Genomic DNA, 20,049 nt, shown 5'->3' with positions numbered 1-20,049 from the left:
GAGAGTTTTTTTTCCTTTGGAATCAGCTGATCAGAAACGTAAGGCACGCAACCAACAAGCTAATTTTTTGCTCTAGTAAACGTGACGATGTCCAGATCGAAGGTTTGCTAAATAAGATTTTCTAATGATAAACAATGCGGAAGATTATGGAAATCTTCATTATGCATCTTCTCCCTTTAAGCTGAGTTAGCTACTTTTACATAGCTTCAGCGTGTGGTGGTTTGTGAGCTGCTTTTGATACTGTAGGAGAGTAAACTGGTAGGTATAATTTGTATTTGTTTTTGATATAATGACTAATTATGTTTTCCTGATTTTCTCACCTCGCACATGACACCGCTAATCTTGTGTGGAAATCTTAAATTAGACCTAAGTCACTCTACAAAAACTTGTATGCTGTCCTTTAGGATGGCTAATTCAAATCACAACTGTGTGTCTTGATGACACATCATATTCCTAGAATTCGTTGAGATTTTAAAGGTTCACGTGAGACTCTCTTGGGAATTTAGTCGTTATAAGCGACAGAAACAACACACACACAAAAAAATCTAATTTCAAGTAGTATCGAGATTTGACAGTGAGACTGTTGTACTTCTACAAGAATATGCCAGTCGCCTAGGTGTTACATCCAAATTTAAGGTTTTCGAATTTAACCGTTTCGTTCTTTAACCGTTATAGTTAATCTTATCTGGGGGGACTTATGTCTAACGAACTGAAATGATCGGCGAATAGACAACTTTCAGTATCTCAGCGCCTCTCTTTGTGGTTTTTTCTTATTAATCAGCTGAGGCTGTTTCTCAAGGGCTTGGTTTAAGTATCATGCTTCTCTTATTGACTACCAATCTATGGTCATCTATGGCTTCCGCGCTCAAATCTAATTTAGAGATGCAGGTTTCTGCACAGACAAATGAGAATACTTCATTTGTTCCCTCTTCTGGCCAAACAAAAGTCACTTGTTGTACTTCGTATATGGAATGAGGGGGTTGCTCTTTTATAGAAAACAAAACAAATAAACAAAAAAATCCATTCTTCCTTGTAATTCCATGTAAATAAGTTGCTGCCTATATTATATTTATGATGCCAGTCACATTTCTCAATAAGACTGACAATTGGCTTATGTCTTTTAATTGGAATCTTGCTGGAACATATGTGGGCCTGAATCTTCCATGTTCTCATTGTGGAAAAGATGTTGAAGATGCTGAGGGTTTATGCAGAAACATGCAACTTTTTCCTTGTTATACAGATTACATACGGGAATTTGACACAGCAAAATTTTCCCTGCATGATATACAGTTTGGTTCCTTTCAACTCTTACACTGAACAGTTTTCTTTTTTTTCTTCTTTCTTTTAACCAGTATATGGCAGAATTTTCCACATGGTCCCTCACTGAAAAGTTCAGGTCATCAGAGTTAACTTGTCTCGTTTCTTCTCAATATTCCTTCCATATTTAGAAACGATTTATCTCCCAGAAAACCATGTGGTCATCTGCCAAGGCAGTTTGCTTGTTCCTAGATCTCTTTTCTCCTAACCCAGACACTCCACCCTCTGTGTGTGTGTGATTACATTTAATGTGCTGTGGTTTTTTTTCCCCCTCAGTGTTACTGACACATTGGGAGAGAGAGAGAGAGACAGTACAAGCTCTGTTTGTGTCTGTGACATTCAGCGCACTGCCGTGTAGTGGCTGCACCGCCGGCATGGATCCGTTGGGAGCCCGTTCCCAGATCGTGGACGTTCAAACCCTGCCCACTTGGGATGAGTCGGCGGGTACGGAGAGACAGGGAGAGGGAAAGGTTCGCCTGAAGGAACGGAGTGACAGTCTGTCCAGCCAGCAACATTCAATCTCCTCCCCTTTCCCTTACAGAGAAGACATCAATAGAAAGATCGTTCTCTTGTAAGTCGCTCTACACCTCCTCTCTTCCCTTTTTACTTCCCTCTCTCAAACTGCCACGTTTTTCCTTTCACCCCAACCCTTTTTCCTCTGGCCTTTTATAGCCTCATCTTGTGAGCACTGTACGCTACCGCTGAATATTTTTTTCTTTTTTTTTTTTTTTTTTTAATCTCTCTCCTCTCCTCCACATGGGCATAAATCCTCTTTGTTGTTCAGCCACATGATAGTCTGTGAGGTCCCTTTGACAGTGGGCTCTCACAGAGATGAGTGCGGTCAGGAGGACTAGAGCTTGCACAACCCTGATCACATTACTCCTGCTCTAAAACAGGAGACTTCACTTTTCAAATGAATGTGAACATTTTCTCACTTACTCTTGTAATTTATGACTGTTCATTTTCAATCTCAGGCTGTTATCCCGAGGGCCTCTGAGACTAAAAGTTATCTAAGTGGTTGTTCTTTAAAAAAAAAAAAAATGTTTCCAAGTCATGTTGAATTCACAGGAAGTGATGAAAGCATCAGCAGACCTCAGTGCAGGCTGATTTCAGTCTCCAGAACACGTTGATGGATATATTGACTCATACTGCTTGATACTGTGGCATTGTTTACATAACATGAATATGGCATCACATGATGGAGCCTGTGCCTATAACTTTGTCTAGTTGTTCCTCTTTAGTGAGCCAAGGCACGAGGGGACAAGTGACAGTTCAGGGAACTAGTGAATGCAGAGCCTCTCGCACACACTGAGCTGTGTGTTTCGTGTTTAGCGCAAAGTGATTCAAACACATTCCCCTCATGACATTGCAAAGTGTCAATTTCTGCACCAAGAGGTTCAGTGTTTTAAAAAACATGTGATATCAGGAATTTAATTACAACAATTTGATAACAGTAATGTCCCTTTTTGAGGATTCTTCTACCTTGGAAGTGGAATGACTTTTGCTTTCCAGATTTTTTCCTCCTCTGTAGGTTCATTTCTGCTTTCTTTTTTTTCTTTTCTCTTTTTTTTTTTTTTGAAATATGTATCTGACTTATGCTGTAGTAAGTTGTTCTATGTTGTGACAGTAATGGGGATGTGGCGCTTTTAAACTGCACGGCCATTGTCAGCACGAGCAACGAAACGTTAACAGACAAGAACCCTGTCTCAGACAGCATCCACATCCACGCAGGGCCTGAGCTCAGGGAGGAACTACTCAAACTGAAAGGTAGGGGGCACTCCATGGAGTAGCAGTGACAGTTTGAGGGAGATGGATGTTTCAGGAAATGTGTTTTTTTTTTTGGTTTGTTTGTTTGTTTGTTTTTGTTTTTTAATCGTATGTTGCCAAACCCAAATCAAATATTAACAGGAACATCTTCCTTTAGTGTTTCTCACCTCTGTGTTTGCTTCAGAGTATTAAAAAGATTTCTAAAATTCATATATGTGGTTGTACACGCCTGTACATGCACATATGAGTGAATGTGTGTGTGTGTATACGTATGAGTGTGTGTGTGTGTGTGAGATTCAGGTGGATTTGAACGTGTTTGGTTTTGCAGGTTGTCGGACAGGCGAGGCAAAGATGACAAAAGGCTTTAACTTAGCTGCGTGCTTCATCATTCACACAGTGGGACCGAAATACAAAGCCAAGTACCGCACAGCTGCCGAGAGTTCCCTCTACAGCTGCTATAGAAACGTCATGCAGCTGGCCAGGTACGCCGACATTCACGTTACATCAGCCCGGAAAAGAGCTCTCAGGCTTTACACCACACCGCGCATTCTATCACGCGCCATCATTGCTCTCGACACCGGCAGCTCCCAACGTGGATCCAAACTCACATAGATTAAACTGTCCACTGTGCTTGGCATCATCTCAAATGTCTTTCACATCCCCTGCCAGAAACCACCGTGGTTTTTCTTCGCCACGGTTCCATAACATTGTGTTTGCGTATTGGACACGCTGTTTGTCTCCCACCGTACCGTTAGCCATCTCCAACGCAACAGACATGCTTATTCATTCTGCAGACAGATGGATGTGACCCTGCAGCAGCAGGACTTGTTTATGACTTTAAACCTTGTTTACAAAAGACATGTCTGTCTCACTGACACATCTGTATGCCACTCTGTGTAAAACACAGCTTCAGCTTAGCAGCTCACTAACACATTTGAAGGTAATTACTCACAGCTCTGTAGACGAGAGACAGAAGGAGAGAGAGAGAGAGCGAGAAAGAGAGAGTGAGAGAGTGTTTATGTGGTGTGTTTGTGTTTGGTGAAGTGGTTTTAAGGCTCTTTGTTGTTAACTCTGCAGGGAGCAGGCCATGCTGTCTGTAGGACTATGTGTGATCAGCACAGCCAAACGAGGATACCCACTCGAAGACGCCACTCACATAGCCCTAAGTAATCCATCCTCACAAAGCTTTGATCCGGAACATTCATTTATCCCACCAGTCCATGACTATTCTAAAAATGCACGTGCAAGGTTTTTTTTTCTTTTTCCTAATGTAAACGCTAAACACCAGGAATTATTGAAATGTCCTTTTTCTCTCGACCCTTTTCAGGAACGGTGCGCAGGTTTCTGGAGAATCATGGCGAAAGCATCGAGACTGTGGTCTTCGTGGTGTCAGATGTGGAGGAGGTTCGTGCCATTGTTGTTCTCTCTCTCTTTCTCTCGTGTTCTTGAAACAGGTTCCATGTGCTCTCGTTATGTGTTTACTTGCCAAAATGGTGGACTATTTCAAGATTCTTTTCATTGTTATAATGGACGAAATTCAATGGTTTGGGACCATATTTGGAGTGTGAGCTACTTTTAAAGCTGCCTTCTCCACTCTAGCTTGGATCCCAGATATAGTCCAGACCCCAGTTTGGTAAATTGCTGCTTGCTATGCATTTTTTTTTTTTTTTTTTGCTTAATGAAATCAATTAAATTATCCTAAAACTTAGTGAATTTGGAGAATGTTTGAAGGTTCGAGCTCTTGTGATTTAATACAGTCGTTATGTGTTTGCTGCAGCCCGTCTACAGGAAGTTGTTGCCGTTGTATTACCCGCGCTCCGAGGAAGAGGAGAGGGCCGCTCTTCCCCTCATCCCCGCGGACATCGGGAACGCCGAGGGAGAGCCGGTGGTTCCGGAAAGACAGATCCGCATCGCAGAGAAACCGGGCAATTTGGAGGGTGAGTTTAAAACCCTCACATGACCTGCTCTCAGGTCACGCACCCACTTAAACCCGCGTCACTGAGTTTGTCTCCAGACGCCAGACCTGATTAATGAATTGTTCAAAACGCCCAGGGATCGCAATTAATGAAATGCATTAACAGTCCGTGCATCTTTAATTCCTCTAACTCTAAATGCGCTGCTTTCACAATTCCCCCTTTTGTCCACCTCACACTGTTTGTTAGGAATATGAACCAAGTTCACAGTGACCTCAGCTGTTTGATTCATAAAATGATACACTTGGCATGGGCTGCGTTACAAATGACCTGCTTCCCAGTTTCATTATTCGTGAAGACTGCGTAGAGTGTTTCGTAAGTGGTGTTTAAAAAAGACGGTTCACTCTTGGGAGGTATAATGGTTACCACGAGAAATTGTTTTGGTGTTGAAAAGGACATGCATGAATCAGTCAAGTGGTGAGTTCGAAAGCATTTGACACGCTGCAATGACGTAAGAGCCTGCCTGACGCGTATTATCTGAGAGTGTGGCTGATCTGGCCGAGTCGAATCGTCAAATGAGCCATTTCTTCCTCCCCACCCATCTATCTCTCCCATCGTTCAACAAGTGCCGCGTCCAGAGACGGTGCTCAGCTGGTGTTTAGTCATCTGTCGGGCAGAGAGTAAGCGCCCGTAACCCAGAACAGGTGCAGAAACAGCAGGAAGGATTTAACATGTTTCAAAAAAGAGAGAAACAGTCAGTCTTTCTGAGCCTACGCTGCCTCAATAACAATCAGCCCGTATCGAGTATCTGTGAAAGCAGCTCTCGTTTTAACACAAGGTTAGTTTCTGTATGTGTGCGCGCGCCTGTGCGTGTTTTCTCTCGGTGCACATTTTTACGTTTTTGCTGCATGTTGCCGCGTTGTTTTTGTTTGTTTCTGGATGTGTCTGCGCGTGCGTTGAACTTTTCTGTTTGTTTATTTGTTTGGTGCACGAGCGAAGGTGTGCGAGCCATCGTTTTTTTTCGCTCCAAACTGCATTTTGCCTGGGCTCCATCTGCTTTTTCTCCTCAGTGGAGGTGCTCACCCACAGATAGAACTATCGATCCAATTCAAATAAACTCAGAGTTTACTCTGGCCCAAGGTAAACAAACACGCACTGCTTGCATTTGAAAGCTTCTTCTTGGTTTTTTTTCGCAATACCAGAATCATAGCTCAAAGATTTGTGATTTACTCTTTAGTCATAACAACATTCGGACCAGTTGTGGTGAATCAACTTTCTTGGCCCTGTAAAGAGGTAGAAAACAGTTAAATGTTGTCAGTTTTTAGTGCCATCAGAATAATTGAAAGGAATAATATGAGAGCAAAACACTGGTTTAGCCAGTAATAACATCCAAAGGACAGCTGTTGCATATTTTTTTTCCTTCTATTATTATCTTGGACCTCTGCATCCTCCAGTTCTCTCTCTCTCTCTCTCTCTCTCTCTCTCTCTCTTTATCCCTTCCCCCTTCCTGTCCCTCTCTCAGGAATATACATATTCTTAGTGGTTTCTTTAGATTATGGGAAATGTATTGTTACTCTGAGCCCCGTTTGATCTTCAAGCGACTGTTTCTTTTTTTCGTCTACTTTTATGACTTAAGAGAGGTTAGAACGTTAAGTTGCAGTTTTCTCCTGTGCCGTTTATGGCTAGCTGCTCGTCACACAGGAGAGGAAATTAGAAGAAGCACACAGAGTTATGCATATGGGATGTGTGTCCCCTGTTTCACCTGCACTGGTTGTGTATGAATGCAGACGAGATTGAATGACCTCCGGTGAACTCGGAGCTGCAGGATCATACGTGCTGCCCCTTGACACCTGGTTTTCCATCATGCATTGCACTGTTTTATGACTTTTCATTCAAGTTTAGGGTCAGCAGCGGTGGAATGCACTGTTTTTCCAGCTTTCATTAGATGTGACAGTCTGATTGCACTTGGAAATGCCTTTCAAAGAATGTTTATTTTTGATGAAAGAACATCAGTTATTTTGTGTGTGTTTGTGTTTGCGTGTTTGTTTGTTTGTTCTCTCCCTTAAATGATGTATTATCAAAATACAAGAGGACATTTTGATGTGTTTCAGATAACTCTGAGGAGGAGTCTTTGGAGTCAGACCTGGGCCAGGTGGGCACTCACGCCTTTGCTCGTATGGAAGGCGACGTGGACAAGCAGCGTAAACTCATCCTGCAAGGCCAGCTGTCGGAGGCTGCGCTGCAGAAACAGCACCAGAGGAAGTAAGACAGCTCTCCCTCTATCGCTTTTCCCGAAACCTCACCCTCCGCGTTAGAGTGTCGGCTCTGATTTGAGTCGTAGTTCTCCATTTGAGTCTGCGTTTAATGCAGTGTGAAAAGCGTGCGGTGTTCTCTCGCATACTGCTGATGTTCTGTAATTAACAAAGAGAGCCTTGTGTTTCTTCTCCTTCTCTCTCTCTCTCATAAAGCTATAACCGCTGGCTGTGTCGAGCCCGGGCAGAGGACCTGTCGGACATAGCGGCTCTAAAAGCGTTGTATCAGACGGGTCAGTTTTTTTTTTTTGTGTGCGCGTGTGTGTGTGCAGACTTTATTCCTGCATTGTGTGTTTATGCTGTGAAAGGAAGTCTTAGTTCCACTTTACTGAACACACCATCAGGGCTTCTGTAATCCATTCCTCTTGTTTCACGATTTCAGGATTAAAAATAGCTGAGGCAGCGGTTGCTGCGGTGACTTTTTGTCACTCCTTCCGTCATCTCAGTCCGGTTAGGGTCGGGTAGTACCGCCACTGTCCCGGTCAAACACAAATCTGCCAAATTCAAAATTCAGAGTATTTTTTTTAATCTTCAGTTAATACAGATTTAGTTTAAAGATTAGATCAGTTTCAAGATTTCGATATAAGTTTGTGTAAAATAAAAATTGCCCCTCAAAGATTGTCTCGTGTAATCTGAAGAGCTCAACTGTAGCAGTGGTTTGACCCACTGAATGACGCTGCCTTTATCGGCCAGTAGAGGGCAGACTGTCTCTGCCAGCAGGGTATGTCGCAGCCATAAGAATATCTTAGGCTTGGTGAACATGTGTGGATGAAAACAGCTTGCAGCTGATAGGCTCATAACCTAATGTCTTTTACGACATTATTACATATGGCTTCATACAGTTTTTCTGAAACGTAATGTATAAATCCTTTTGTAACTGTTTGGAAGAGGATAAAACTCAGAGGTTTAAGGGAACAGACTTGATGCAGTGAAATGCCTTTTGTCTGCAGCTCTGTGCCTCCAAGCACTAATGTGTCGTTTATGCTCACAGGTGTGGACAGGTGTGGTAGAACAGTCATGGTGGTGGTTGGCAGGAATATCCCGATACCTTTCATTGACATGGAAAAGGTAAAAACACATGGACGAAGATTGGTTCTGCAGAGTAGTGAATCCGTTCCATTGTCGTGTCGTGTAACGTGTTCACTCTGTGAACAATCCCCGTGTTTGTGTCTGATTGTTTTTGTTTGCGGTGTGTGGGACGCAGGTGCTGTTGTACTTCATCCATGTCATGGACCACATCACGGTGAAGGAGTACGTCATGGTGTATTTTCACACCCTGACTGCAGAACACAACCACCTGGACAGCGACTTTCTGAAGAAACTCTACGACATTGTGGATGCAAAGTGAGTGGAATTTACATCTCCCATTATAGTCAGTGAGGACAGCCTCAAACCGAGAGTTCACAGCAGTTCTGTTTATGAAACACGCTTTTTCGCTTCTTCTCTAGGCTTTTCAAATGTCATGACTCAACTGTGGAAACAGATGTATTTTTTCATACACTTAATTAACACTGCTCTCTCTCTCTCTCGTACACACACACACACACACACACACACACACACACACGTACACACACACCGGAGGCTAATTAGTTGCCTTTAGATGTTATAGTATTAATGTAAGTTTTTCTTTGCCATAGAGTTGGGGGTTTTTTTCTAACTTACAGGACTTTCTAAAACTATACATGTGGTAACAGATGGTCTAAACTTTTATCATTATAAGAATTTGTTTTTTTTATTTTTGTTTTGTTTTTCTTTTCCTATGTCATATAGATTTACTGAAGAATCTGATCACTCTGAAATTTGTCTCACTGTAGGTTCAGGAGAGTTTAGCCAACACACCATCGACATTGTGTACCTCTGTTCTCTGTAACAGTCTAACATTATCCCGTCACCCTTGAGTTTTGATCCCTGAATTGTTTCTAAAATGTAGCCAAGAATGAATCGTTTTCCCCTCAGTGAACTAAAAGGAAATCATCTTTGTTTGGTGGAGTTTTGGAAATTTGGAGTCTGATTTTGGCCCAAAGACTCAACACATCTAGACTGATTGTTTTGGCCCTGATACCCCTTAAATCTTACCCTTTAATGAGTCAAAGACATTCTGCAGCTTGATTCCTACCTGCCAGTTCAATAAAATAAACTTCACTGCATGTAATAATAATCCCATCTGAACATTAAAGTGTTGTTGTCCATGGGTGCTGTACTGTGCAGTTTCCAAACAAGGTATTAGTCACCCAAAAATCAAATTCCCAGAATTGGAAACTTTTTAAAGCTCAGTTTTGTCTGCGCATATAAAAAAAAAAAGGATTTTTTTTCTTGGAATGAATCTCTTTGCCAGTTGTTTTAGCTACATGAGAGAATTTTTGTCGTTTTCTGAAAGTTTCTGTTTTTAGAAGTCGTGGTAATGAGGTGATTCAGTATCCATCAGATATTTCGGCAGTTGCTGTGGACAGATGGAGAACCACAAATCCGCTCTCTGCACAAAGACTGGAGACTTTGTTCAGCTCTTAGAAACTCACCCCCACACTAGATGACAAAGATAACCATGCCTCATAACTCATAACATTACACACTAGCCAGTCTCACACGGTGGTGAAAATGTGAACGTTAGTTACACAATATGCGTTCACTCTCACTCTCTCTTTCTCTTCTCTCGCTCTCTTTCTCTCTCTCTCTTTCTCTTTCCCTCGTCTGGTTCCATGTTTTGTCTCTTCGTTGTCTTGTCTTTTCCTCTTTTTCTTTGCCTTCTTCCCTTCTTCATCTGGGAAGGATTTGTCACTGTAATTTGCTGGCTGGTTCCATGTTGAGTAGGGGAGTCTTGTGTCATTCCACCCTTCCACCCTGTTCCAACACCGACAATGCTAATGTTCAATATTCAGTCAATCTTTGAGGTTGTGTGGGATAATAGGAGATATCTGTGGTTGTGTGGAGATGAGGAGTCCCAGATGAGCTGAGAGACTGGTCTGCTTTGGTCAGTGGTTTGACCGCCCTGTCCTGGGAAAGGGGACAGATTTATGAATCTGTCCCTCACACACTCACAGAATGTTGCTCCATTTCTGGACAGCACTGGCAGAACTTTTGTGTGTGTGTGTGTGTTCGTGTGTGTTCGTGTGTGTTCGTGTGTGTGTGTGTGTGTGTGTGTGTGTGTTTGTCTGCACTTTGGACAGATAAGTCTGGACCAGTTTCTCACACATTTGGTTGTCCTTTAAAAATGTTATTATTTTTGTTAGCAGTTTAATGTTTTTCTCCTGATGTAACTGTTAAGAGGCACTAATCTCATAAATGCTTTGGGATTAAGGGACATCCATTGTTTATTGAATTAGCTCTTGCTTGATGTATTACTACATTAAACTCCAATCTTTTTTTTTTCTGTTAACTTTCAGATTCAAGAAAAACCTGAAGGCTTTCTACTTTGTCCATCCCACATTTCGCTCCAAGGTGAACATTGCTTCAGAATCCTCTTTAGTACATGAGGATTTAGAGGATTTGAGCTGAAGAGAAAACATGTGTCTTTGCCTCTACAGAGTTTTATCACGTCAACAGTTCACTGATGACTGTGAGGAGCAGACAATCTCAGAATGCCTCGCAGTGACTGAGAAACCTCTTGTTTGTCTGAATTGAATTTGTCTCTCTCAAACACATCTGTGTGACCACATTTAGAATCTCTGGGCATAATATGTTCGCATCGAGTGTTCCTCGCCCGACTGCACCTAAGTCTGCAACCGTTTTTTTGTGGTGTGCGTGCGTGCGTGTGTGTGTGTGTGTCATTAGGACCAGCCTTTGCTTTCATTTGTGCTTTTAGTGATGTCAGTGAAGGTGCAATTATGCGGCATAGACTCCAAATGTTTAAAAAAAAAAAGAAAAGAAAAAAAGAACGAAAGACTAAAAAAAACTCTGCAGTTAAGCAGCATGTAATAGATCTTTTAAAATGCATCTACTCCACTCAGGTAAGGCCAGCGAAAAGTGTGGATGCATTACAGTTAAGTAATTAGAATAAATACTCCAAAATGGCATAAAATTGGTCGACAATGGTTTGCAGAATCATGTCCTTAAGCGTCGCGTGTGCGAGGATAAATTTCCGTGTGTAGGCATCTTTATTCAGTCGTGGCGTCTAGCGGCTCGTGGAGATTAGAATATTTTGCATTGCATTCTTTAATGAGAAGCTTTTCTCCATCCCCTTGTCAATGATCAGCTTCTAGTTTGAAATTTTCAGCTGTAGTTTAAAAAAAAAAAAAGACTTTATTAAAAAGTTAAACATGCGTCCTGGTTCAAAGCTCTTAATTGTATGTGTTCTTAGGGCGTTGCTTGGATGGTCTGTTCCTGATACATGTTATATCCTATTCCTCTCCTGTGTCAGGTGTCCACCTGGTTCTTTACCACGTTCAGTGTGTCTGGACTGAAGGAGAAGATCCATCACGTGGAGAATCTCCAGCAGCTCTTCACGTGTGTCCTACCTGAGCAGATCGACATTCCTCCGTTTGTTCTGGAATACGACGCACGAGTAAGGCTCACACCCTAGCCCAAAAATTCACCACTGTCCTACCAGCCTACCGAACGCGGACGTTTCGTGTTCACGCGTGAACCTTCGTTTGCGCTCACACTTGGGTTGAGAGAGCGCTCGTCCCCGTTTGTGTTAAATGCATTTGTGCTGTGATTACGATGCAGAAATGTGGTTATATGTTATTACCACCCAGAACTTTCTCTAAAATATTTAATAACATGGTACGAGGATGTGTTTTTGAAACCTGTGTAATAATAGGCATTTTTTCCCTCCTCATATAAAGGGGGCACAGCCAGCCTCTCACTGGGAGCCTGGCCTGCATTTCAAATGCTCTTTGTATGAAATTCATTCTGAAGTTAATCTCTCTCAGACATTCTCAGAAGGGTGATAGGTATGGAAGCTGTATTGAAGCTGAGTGGAAGAGTATTCCAAATAGTTGTCTTTATGTTGGCTTGGCTACACTGGCCACGCCAATTGAATTGGGTTTTTCGAATCTTTTTGAGTCAGAATTTGACCGGTAAATTCCCGCTGAATCAGATGGCGTAGTTGCTCCAGTCTATAGTATGTCTGTCCGTGCGTGTGTGTTTGCAGTAGCAGTGTTCCTTGTTGTCTACGTGTGTTTTTTGCACTTCTATATATAAGTTTGCATGTGAAAATACATTCACAAAGGCAATTGTAGCAAGTCCGAAAAAGGGCGGTAATTATAACGGTGGGTGTAATTTTTTTCTGCAAATGCCATCAGACAAAGTAACCCTTGGTGCAGATTCTAAATGTGATGGAAAATTCACTCCATTTTGTTTAATGGCTCCTTTTCCATTGCTTGATATTGGTCAATGCTAGTAGATTATTATTATTATTTATCTATTTTTTCTCCTTTTTTCACCCCAGCTCTGTATGAGTGGAACAGTCATTGTTATTGATAGGAAAATATATTTTGGAGTTGAGAGTCACTAATGGAAAAAAAGGACTGCTTGTGTTTCCTGCTGCTGGAGGAGACAGTTGTACCTGGTAACTAAGGGAGGGTCTCAGTGGAAACCAGTGAAGGATGAAGTGAACAGTGGCTGAGGGAGGAAAGGAATAATTACACACACACACACACATATATATATATATGTGTGTGTGTGTGTGTGAGAGAGAGAGAGAGTACATATCATTTTCTGTCTCTGGTTAAATCCTGCACATTTCAGTGTGGGTATATTTTAAACAATTAGAAAGAGGTTACTGTAGGACACCAGCAAATATGACTGTGAGGGAGGAATGAGAAAGGTCACTATGACAACACTCCAAAATCATTCACCTAGTGTATCACGTTTGGAAGAAGCAAAGTATCAAATGGTGAAACTTTCTGGATATGTCAGTAATATTTATTTCTTTTAAGCCCTAAGGTGGAAGTGGAGGGTATCGACTTTAAAATGTTAAGACAAGCAACAAAATGCAGAGAAATTGAATAATGTCATCTTAATCGGTCCTTGTTTGAGTAATATTTTGTTTTATTGAGCAAATTTCAGGGAGCCTGCGGTTTCCTCTGAGCTCTGCAGTTGGAGTTGGTAAGAAGTCGTATTCTGGAGCTGTACTCTGTGGCAGTTAGGGAAAAAAAAAAAAAAAATCAGGTTACTGAAAGGTTCTGAATGTCTGCAGGGTATAGCTGAAGGAATGTTGTAAGTCCTAGTTACAGCAATGCTGTAACTTTAATAATCAGTCATTGAGATTAGCCCGAGATGTGAGGGGCTCAGTGTACAGATGGTAAGTCCTGAATTTTCCTGACCGCACCAAAGAAACTTAGCAAAAGTCCATGATATGGCGATAAAGACATAAGGTCATTTTTAAAATAAATAAATAATCAAATAAGAGTCATACGGTCATCCGTTTGATGTAGATCAATATTTGAAATTCAAAAGAGATTTCAGTGTGGTTTCTGTGTGGGATGTCTTCCTGTTTTTTTTTGTTTGTTTGTTTTTTTGTTTTTTTGTTCTAGCTAGTCATTCCCCCTAGTGAGAGAACGGTTCTTATTCTGTGGTATGGCCTGGAGTGTCTTTGAAGCATAAGGTAGAGATTTGCTGGATTGGATCTTGGAGGCTTGATTGTTTAGTGTTTTGGGCTGGTGGAGGAGGATGGGAGGGAGTGCAGCTGTCTGGGCTGAAACAGAGAAGGAATAACTAACAGGAACTAAACTCACAGAGAGACCAAGCAGCTGTGAAGACTTTATCAGTCTTAAAAAGTGTAGAATGGATAGGGCTTCGCTGTGAGCCAGGTGCCTGTGTGTGTGTGTGTGTGTGTGTGTGTGTGTGTGTGTGTGTGTTTTGTATTAGTAAAAAGGCTTGCAGGCTAAATCAGAGGAGTTCCTCAGTAGTTAATAGAATATGCTATTGATTGTAATTCACTGCTGTTGTGGATTTTATCAGACTTAAAAAGTCTATAATGGATAGGGCTTCGCTGTGAGCCAGGTGCCTGTGTGTGTGTGTGTGTGTGTGTGTGTGTGTGTGTGTGTGTGTGTGTGCTTGTGTTCCAGCTCTTGACTGGAAGAGAAGATTTCAGTTCAGAGTTGTCCTGTTTTGCTCATGAATATCACTCATACAGTTTAATAAAAAAAAAATGTAATAAATGGATAAGTGGCAGCAGTTGGATGTCCCTGCACTGGGGAGCGCTGGCAGCCGAGACCTTATTACTCAGTTCACCGTGTGCCAATGATACTAACAGTCCTCTCCTCCTTGGCTTCGTCGATGTACGGCTGTTTGGGTAAATTACACTTTTTAAACCAGAAAATAAATGGACTATTTGAACAGCTCTTTTTAATGAATGTTCCTATGTTCTCGCCGTCCCTTAATTTACAGTGAAAATGTGACTTGCGAAAGAATTTGTTATGGTACTGGATTGTACTGGGTTCTCCTGAGGTTTAGTCTGGCCTTTTGAGATGTCAGATTATTTTAAATGAAAAAAAAGAAATCTTCCCTTTAGTAAGGTTGTCTTTTTTATATATATATATGTGACATCTAGATTTGTGCTTGTCTCTGTCAGTTAATAGAATGTAATCTTTGTAGAGACAAAGTTAAGCCTCTGATTTTACACACGACATGAGGGCATTTGGCATGTGTGCCTCATCCTGGTCTCTGTGGATTACGTCTCTGGCCATTTCCTGTGGTTGCCCGATTACTAAGAGATGGAAGCGGAGGAAATGGTAGCTTGAGTCGGTTTGAAGGCTAACTGCTTTTGGCCCTCTCCCTGTCTCTCTGCACCACATGAATAAACGAGAGACCATCAGGGTAAGTTGGTTGTGTTCTTAGGAGGAGTTGGATTCGTTTATTCAGACTGAACACAATAATGGCCCTTTGTTTTAATTCGACCTGAGGCCTTAGACGCTCTCGCTGGACGCATTTCAACTATGTGGTCATAGCTATGGGAAATTAGGTCAAATTATCTTAGCCATCACACCACAGCGAGCCTTAAAGCACCGCCTGTGCATCACTAAATTGACTTAAGATGCTGGAGTGGCCAGTGAGAACTGCATGTTTGTGTTAAGTAGATCTTCCATACAGCTGTGCTGTTCTGTGTGTTCGGTGTTGTGTAAAACTTGGTGGAAGTGCATGTTCACAATCTACACTTAGGACATTGGCTAGTTAAAGAAAAGTGATGCTGCTGTAAGCTAAGCAGTACTATGTATCTGTACATTCCTACTGCTGTATGACTTTTGTTACATTGTCACAGAGAAGTGTTTTGAGACAACATGTAATTGTCTGTTCTCTACTGTTTCAGGTTAATGGGCCTTACCAAAGCTCTCACTCTTCGAGCCTTTAGGTTACATCCAGTTAACCCTGCTGCTGAGGTCAGAGGTCAAGGTCCCTTCAAGAATTCACAAGAATGTCTCTCCAAATGAGAGTTTTATCAACTCCACATGACTGGTTAACGGTATGACCAGAACATGAGCAAACACGGTGAAAACAGTCTATAGAGAAATCGGTTTGGCTGAGGTCATGCTGCTGGTCTGGATGGAATCTCCCAACCTCCTGCTTTGAGACGCGTCACTGGGATATCCTAAACTCTCTCAAACATGCTGTGTGTGTGTGTGAGTCTGCGTGTGTGTGTGTCTGTGCATGTTTGCGCGCGCGCGCGTGTGTGTGTGAGAGAGTCTGCATGTGTGTGTTTGCGTATGTGTGTGGGTGTGTGTCTCGTTGACTGAAAGATGATAGTACACCAGGACTATGTGACTCAGTGGTTTTTTCTGTCCACCTCAGCTGTGATGGTATGCTGTTTATTTGGTGTGTCGTTTTATGGTTTGTATCTCTGAGGGGCCTACACATTCAGTCGTTTCATTGTTTGACACCGAGGTATAAATCAATGCAGTGTTTGTTTGTTTGTTTTTTTAAATGTAAGGGCATTGTTTGTTTATCTGTTTGTTTCTTTGTTTTAATCACTGAAGGGTTTATGGTTATATCAAAGATGGTTTTTTCATAAGCGAAAATGTGAATCCAAAGCCTGATATTGCCTTAAGTAGTTGGTATTGGAGGAAGGTTTTTTTGTTTCAATTCAATGTTTTTGTCTTGTATCACTGTGTGATCGTGTTTTAAGGCAGAGATATTGAAAGCACAGCACTTTTACTGTCCTTAAACCTCTACTCTTTTAAGTTGTCTAAAGCAAGTCTCTGTGCTTACAGCGGCTCACCACCTTCCTTTGTGAGTTTCTTTTTTTTTTTTTTCTTTTGTCTCACAGCTTTTGAAATCAGTGTTAAAAGCTGACGAGAGCCTCAGTTAAAGATATGAACATCAGCGTTTTTGTTTTGTTTTTTTATTTTGTCCTGTCCACAATGAAACAGTCATGTTTTCACATTGTATCCTTTGAGCCTAAGTGGCACCATCGTGTTTGTCTCATACTCTCGGTTACATTTCTTCAGAAGTGGTGCCCAAGCTAGAGAAGTGTGGGCCATGCTAAATCACATAACTGTGGATGCGCAGTGCAATGACTTGAAGCAAAGAAACTGATGTCTCTAATTTCCAAACACACAGCCAAAGGTAACTCACGGATGACGAAGTCTATGCGATGAGCAGTACACTGTACATAGCTGATTGGACAAGTACCCAAATATAGTTTGCAGAATAGTTGTGCTTTAGTGGGAAATAGATTGAAAATTGCAGTGATCTGTGATTAAGAGTGGGATTCAGAATGTTTGGTTTTTTTTTGAGTGCTGAGGGGGCGAATTTGTTCAGCCGGGACAAAATGGCACTTGTTAAAAACGCGTCCCGTTTTTAGTTGACAAAGCAGGAGTAAAGCAACAAATATGCAAGGTGAATGTTTATGATGAAGTGTGTGGAATGCCCTTTTGTGCTTCTTAATGTTCAAACCTTCAGACTAAACACTGGTAGAACAGAGCCTTGTGCGTTTACATTCCGTGCCATGGTTAATCAGTACATTTAATGTGATAGTTCTGTAGACAAGAATTATTATTATTTCAATAAATTTGAAAAAAAAAAAAAGTGTCTCGTCTCAGGCTTTTATTGTTCAAATCTGACATGTTTCATCTCTGGAACCAGATGATGGCATGAGGACATAACAGTCTGTGTCTGGGGAGTAGGATAGGGAGCAGTTTTTCCTTTTGGAGAAATTAAGAAACATCTTAACGTCTGTTTTCCAGAGAACACTGATTGTGGTGGTTCAGACCAGTGATCAAGAGAGAGGATTATTGAATGAAATTTTATACAAAGAAGGAATTGTACCATGCAGTATTGTTGATTAAACAGAATTCACCGCGCCTGCTCTATCAGGTATGGCTTCCTACATGTGAGTGATTACTAGATGATCTCATCATATTGTAATAAACATCACAGAAAAATAGTGTTCAGATGCTTTTTTTGGCTGAGTACATGAGAAAAGACAAATCTGTCAAAATGACTCATCTGACATCAGGTGAAGTAATTATGGCATAATCTCACACCAGAGTTTTAAATAGAAAATCACCACTTTTTAAAATTTATTTATTTATTTATTTATATTTTTGCTTTCTGTTAACACCCGCCCCCCCACACACACACGCATACACATACATCTCCTTAATTTGCAGCAAGTCAACATGCTGTGTGTGTGTGTGTATGTGTTAATTCATTTAAAATGTTTGTCTTGATTTTTTTTTTTTTTGCATATTTTTAATTTTTAACATTTTCAGTTGTAGGTCTAATCACTACAGTTTAATTGAGCTATGAACAAGATCTGTTCTGTAGTGATCCATAGATCCATGTATGAACATTTTGATAAAATATTCAAAGGATCTGTTTTGTGCGAAATGCTTTTGCCCATTAACTTTATTGGTTGTTAAATGTTTATGAGAAAGAGAGAAAGAAAGAAAGAAAGAAAGAAAGAAAGAAAGAAATATTACTCCAAGGTAAATGGGCAAACAGACCGTCGAGTGGTCAGACCAGGCCCAGGAACAGGGCTAGTCAGCAGCAGGTGTTCCATATACTTATCAGTCAGAACACAATCACTTTTTCCACTTCTTATTTTCCCAGAGACACAACTTGCTTTGCTTCCAGGAACGACCAGAGCTAATTCTCTGATTAAACCAGGTGACACAAGACCTTATCCATTTCACACTTCTATACTTTACCCCCCCCCTCCCAAAAAAAAAAAAAAGAAAAACACAAAACCTTTAATTATCTCCTCTGTTACCAATTTTTCCCCTTCTCTACGCATGATTTATTAGTGAGTGGTCAAGGGGTGACGGGTTAGAGAATAGAGTTTGGCACTGCGCACAGAATAAATGAGTCTCTCACAGGTTTCTCTTCATGGAGGGGATTAGCAGGGCTGTAATGCTGTGCTAAACCTCAACACCTGGACAGAATTCGTTCAGCCCCTCTGCGAATCAGAACAGGCAATGTCGGATCAAAGCCCCTATAACACAGATTAGGGTGAGCCCTCCAAGCACAGAGCTCGACGTGAAAAATCTCGCTTAAACCAGATTAAACTATTTATGGCTTTCTATTAGAACTGTATTTCAACAGGTTCGTACGGCAGAAAGACTTGAAATAACCTTAATGTATCATCCAACTAATCCTGCCCCGAAGAAACAGATGACAGAATGTTATTCTATGAGTAGCTCCTAGTCACCTGGTGCAATCTGTCCTTCAATCATTAGGCCCTTGTTTCAGGATATGAATAAAATGAGTCAGTTGAGTGGGTCATCTAGGCTAGAACTGGTAGATGTTTCCTCATAACATCATAATAGCTTCTGAAAACAAAGTCAGAGGAAAGTAGACAACTTAATTATCTTAAACCTCCTGTCAATACGGTTAACAGTTCAGCAGAGGAGAAGCTGTTCCTTCAGGCCAGCAGTATAAACAGCTATTACCACTCAAATGTGCCCCACATTGCTACAAGCGATGGGATATTTGGTTAAGTATCTATGATGTCCTCTTTATGACCACAAACTCGAGTCCAACAGTTCTGCAGGACATGGTTCTGTCTTTGATCCTGATCTGTTTTTGGGCCATATGTCTTTCCAAGACGGCCTTTGATCCGACGTCCAGATGACTCAAATAACGTTACATTATACTTTGGCTATGTCTCTATTTCTTTCTTTTCTCCCCTCTGAGAGATGATCCTGAATGGTTAGTGACAGACTAATTTGGGTTGGGATGAGGCCCACATTGCATCTTTTAACGTCTGAGAATACACCCACCACCTTTCCCACATCTGTAGCCTGAAAATACACTAATCCAGAACACACTTCTGATAGGAGGCGGAATGAAGGTTAAAACCCCTTATTAAGAGCGGGGATTAAAATCCGTAAGAGAAACTTCTCGAAATTCTCCAGCTTATTTCACTCCTCACTCTTGACTTTGTTTGAGACATAAAAATCGAAAAAAAAAAAATCGAAACGAATAGGATTGCTGAGAAAGCCTTTGAAAATCGAAGACACGGTATTTCCTTTGAATGTGCAGAAATTCGATACGACTTGAGGTAAACGAACGTGCGCTTTCAGCACAGATTCACATGCGTCTGCTGAGATCAATACTCACGTTGTGTACGGCAGGACATCTTTTCATTGAATTTGTATTGCACGTTGCGCATAAATGAAATATCATGGACAGAAGGGGCAAGAAGGGGTCAACATGATAAGAATGCATCTATCCAGTAGGGAGCAGAAATGAAGCCCGCCACACTGGACGGTCGCCTGCTCTAATGACCCATAACCAAGGGGAGTCCATAAGACCCGGTACGAGAGCAAGTATTCAGGATGGCTTTTAGGCCTTTAGAC

At 41.4% G+C, this 20,049-nt stretch overlaps 1 protein-coding gene across 2 annotated transcripts; it reads left to right on the top strand.

The window, feature by feature from the left end:
- The first annotated feature begins 104 nt into the window (after positions 1-104).
- Positions 105-16,145, top strand: gdap2 (ganglioside induced differentiation associated protein 2). Of its 2 annotated transcripts, none has more exons than XM_030786788.1 (14): positions 105-258; positions 1,661-1,888; positions 2,945-3,084; positions 3,413-3,566; positions 4,162-4,250; positions 4,412-4,488; positions 4,862-5,021; positions 7,109-7,259; positions 7,466-7,542; positions 8,301-8,377; positions 8,514-8,653; positions 10,693-10,747; positions 11,667-11,810; positions 15,561-16,145. In XM_030786788.1, the coding sequence occupies exons 2-14, from the start codon at positions 1,692-1,694 to the stop codon at positions 15,600-15,602; spliced, it is 1,503 nt and encodes a 500-aa protein (XP_030642648.1). In that variant the 5' UTR covers positions 105-258; positions 1,661-1,691; the 3' UTR covers positions 15,603-16,145. The 2 variants fall into 2 exon arrangements, with proteins under 2 accessions (XP_030642648.1, XP_030642646.1); XM_030786786.1 differs by having other exon boundaries at positions 1,594-1,888.
- The last annotated feature ends 3,904 nt before the right edge of the window (positions 16,146-20,049 follow it).

Source organism: Chanos chanos, chromosome 10, assembly GCF_902362185.1.
Source record: "Chanos chanos chromosome 10, fChaCha1.1, whole genome shotgun sequence".
In the NCBI taxonomy this organism is placed as follows: Eukaryota; Metazoa; Chordata; class Actinopteri; order Gonorynchiformes; family Chanidae; genus Chanos; species Chanos chanos.
Note: the sequence above shows the minus strand (reverse complement) of the source record. Positions and strands in the feature narration are given on the sequence as shown.

Excerpts from the sequence above, each read along its gene's own strand:
- gdap2 (XM_030786788.1), top strand. The coding sequence starts at position 1,692 with ATGGATCCGTTGGGAGCCCGTTCCCAGATCGTGGACGTTCAAACCCTG. Across the intron at positions 8,378-8,513 it reads CTTTCATTGACATGGAAAAG|GTGCTGTTGTACTTCATCCA; the intron begins GTAAAAACACAT and ends TGTGGGACGCAG. Across the intron at positions 10,748-11,666 it reads ATCCCACATTTCGCTCCAAG|GTGTCCACCTGGTTCTTTAC; the intron begins GTGAACATTGCT and ends CTCCTGTGTCAG.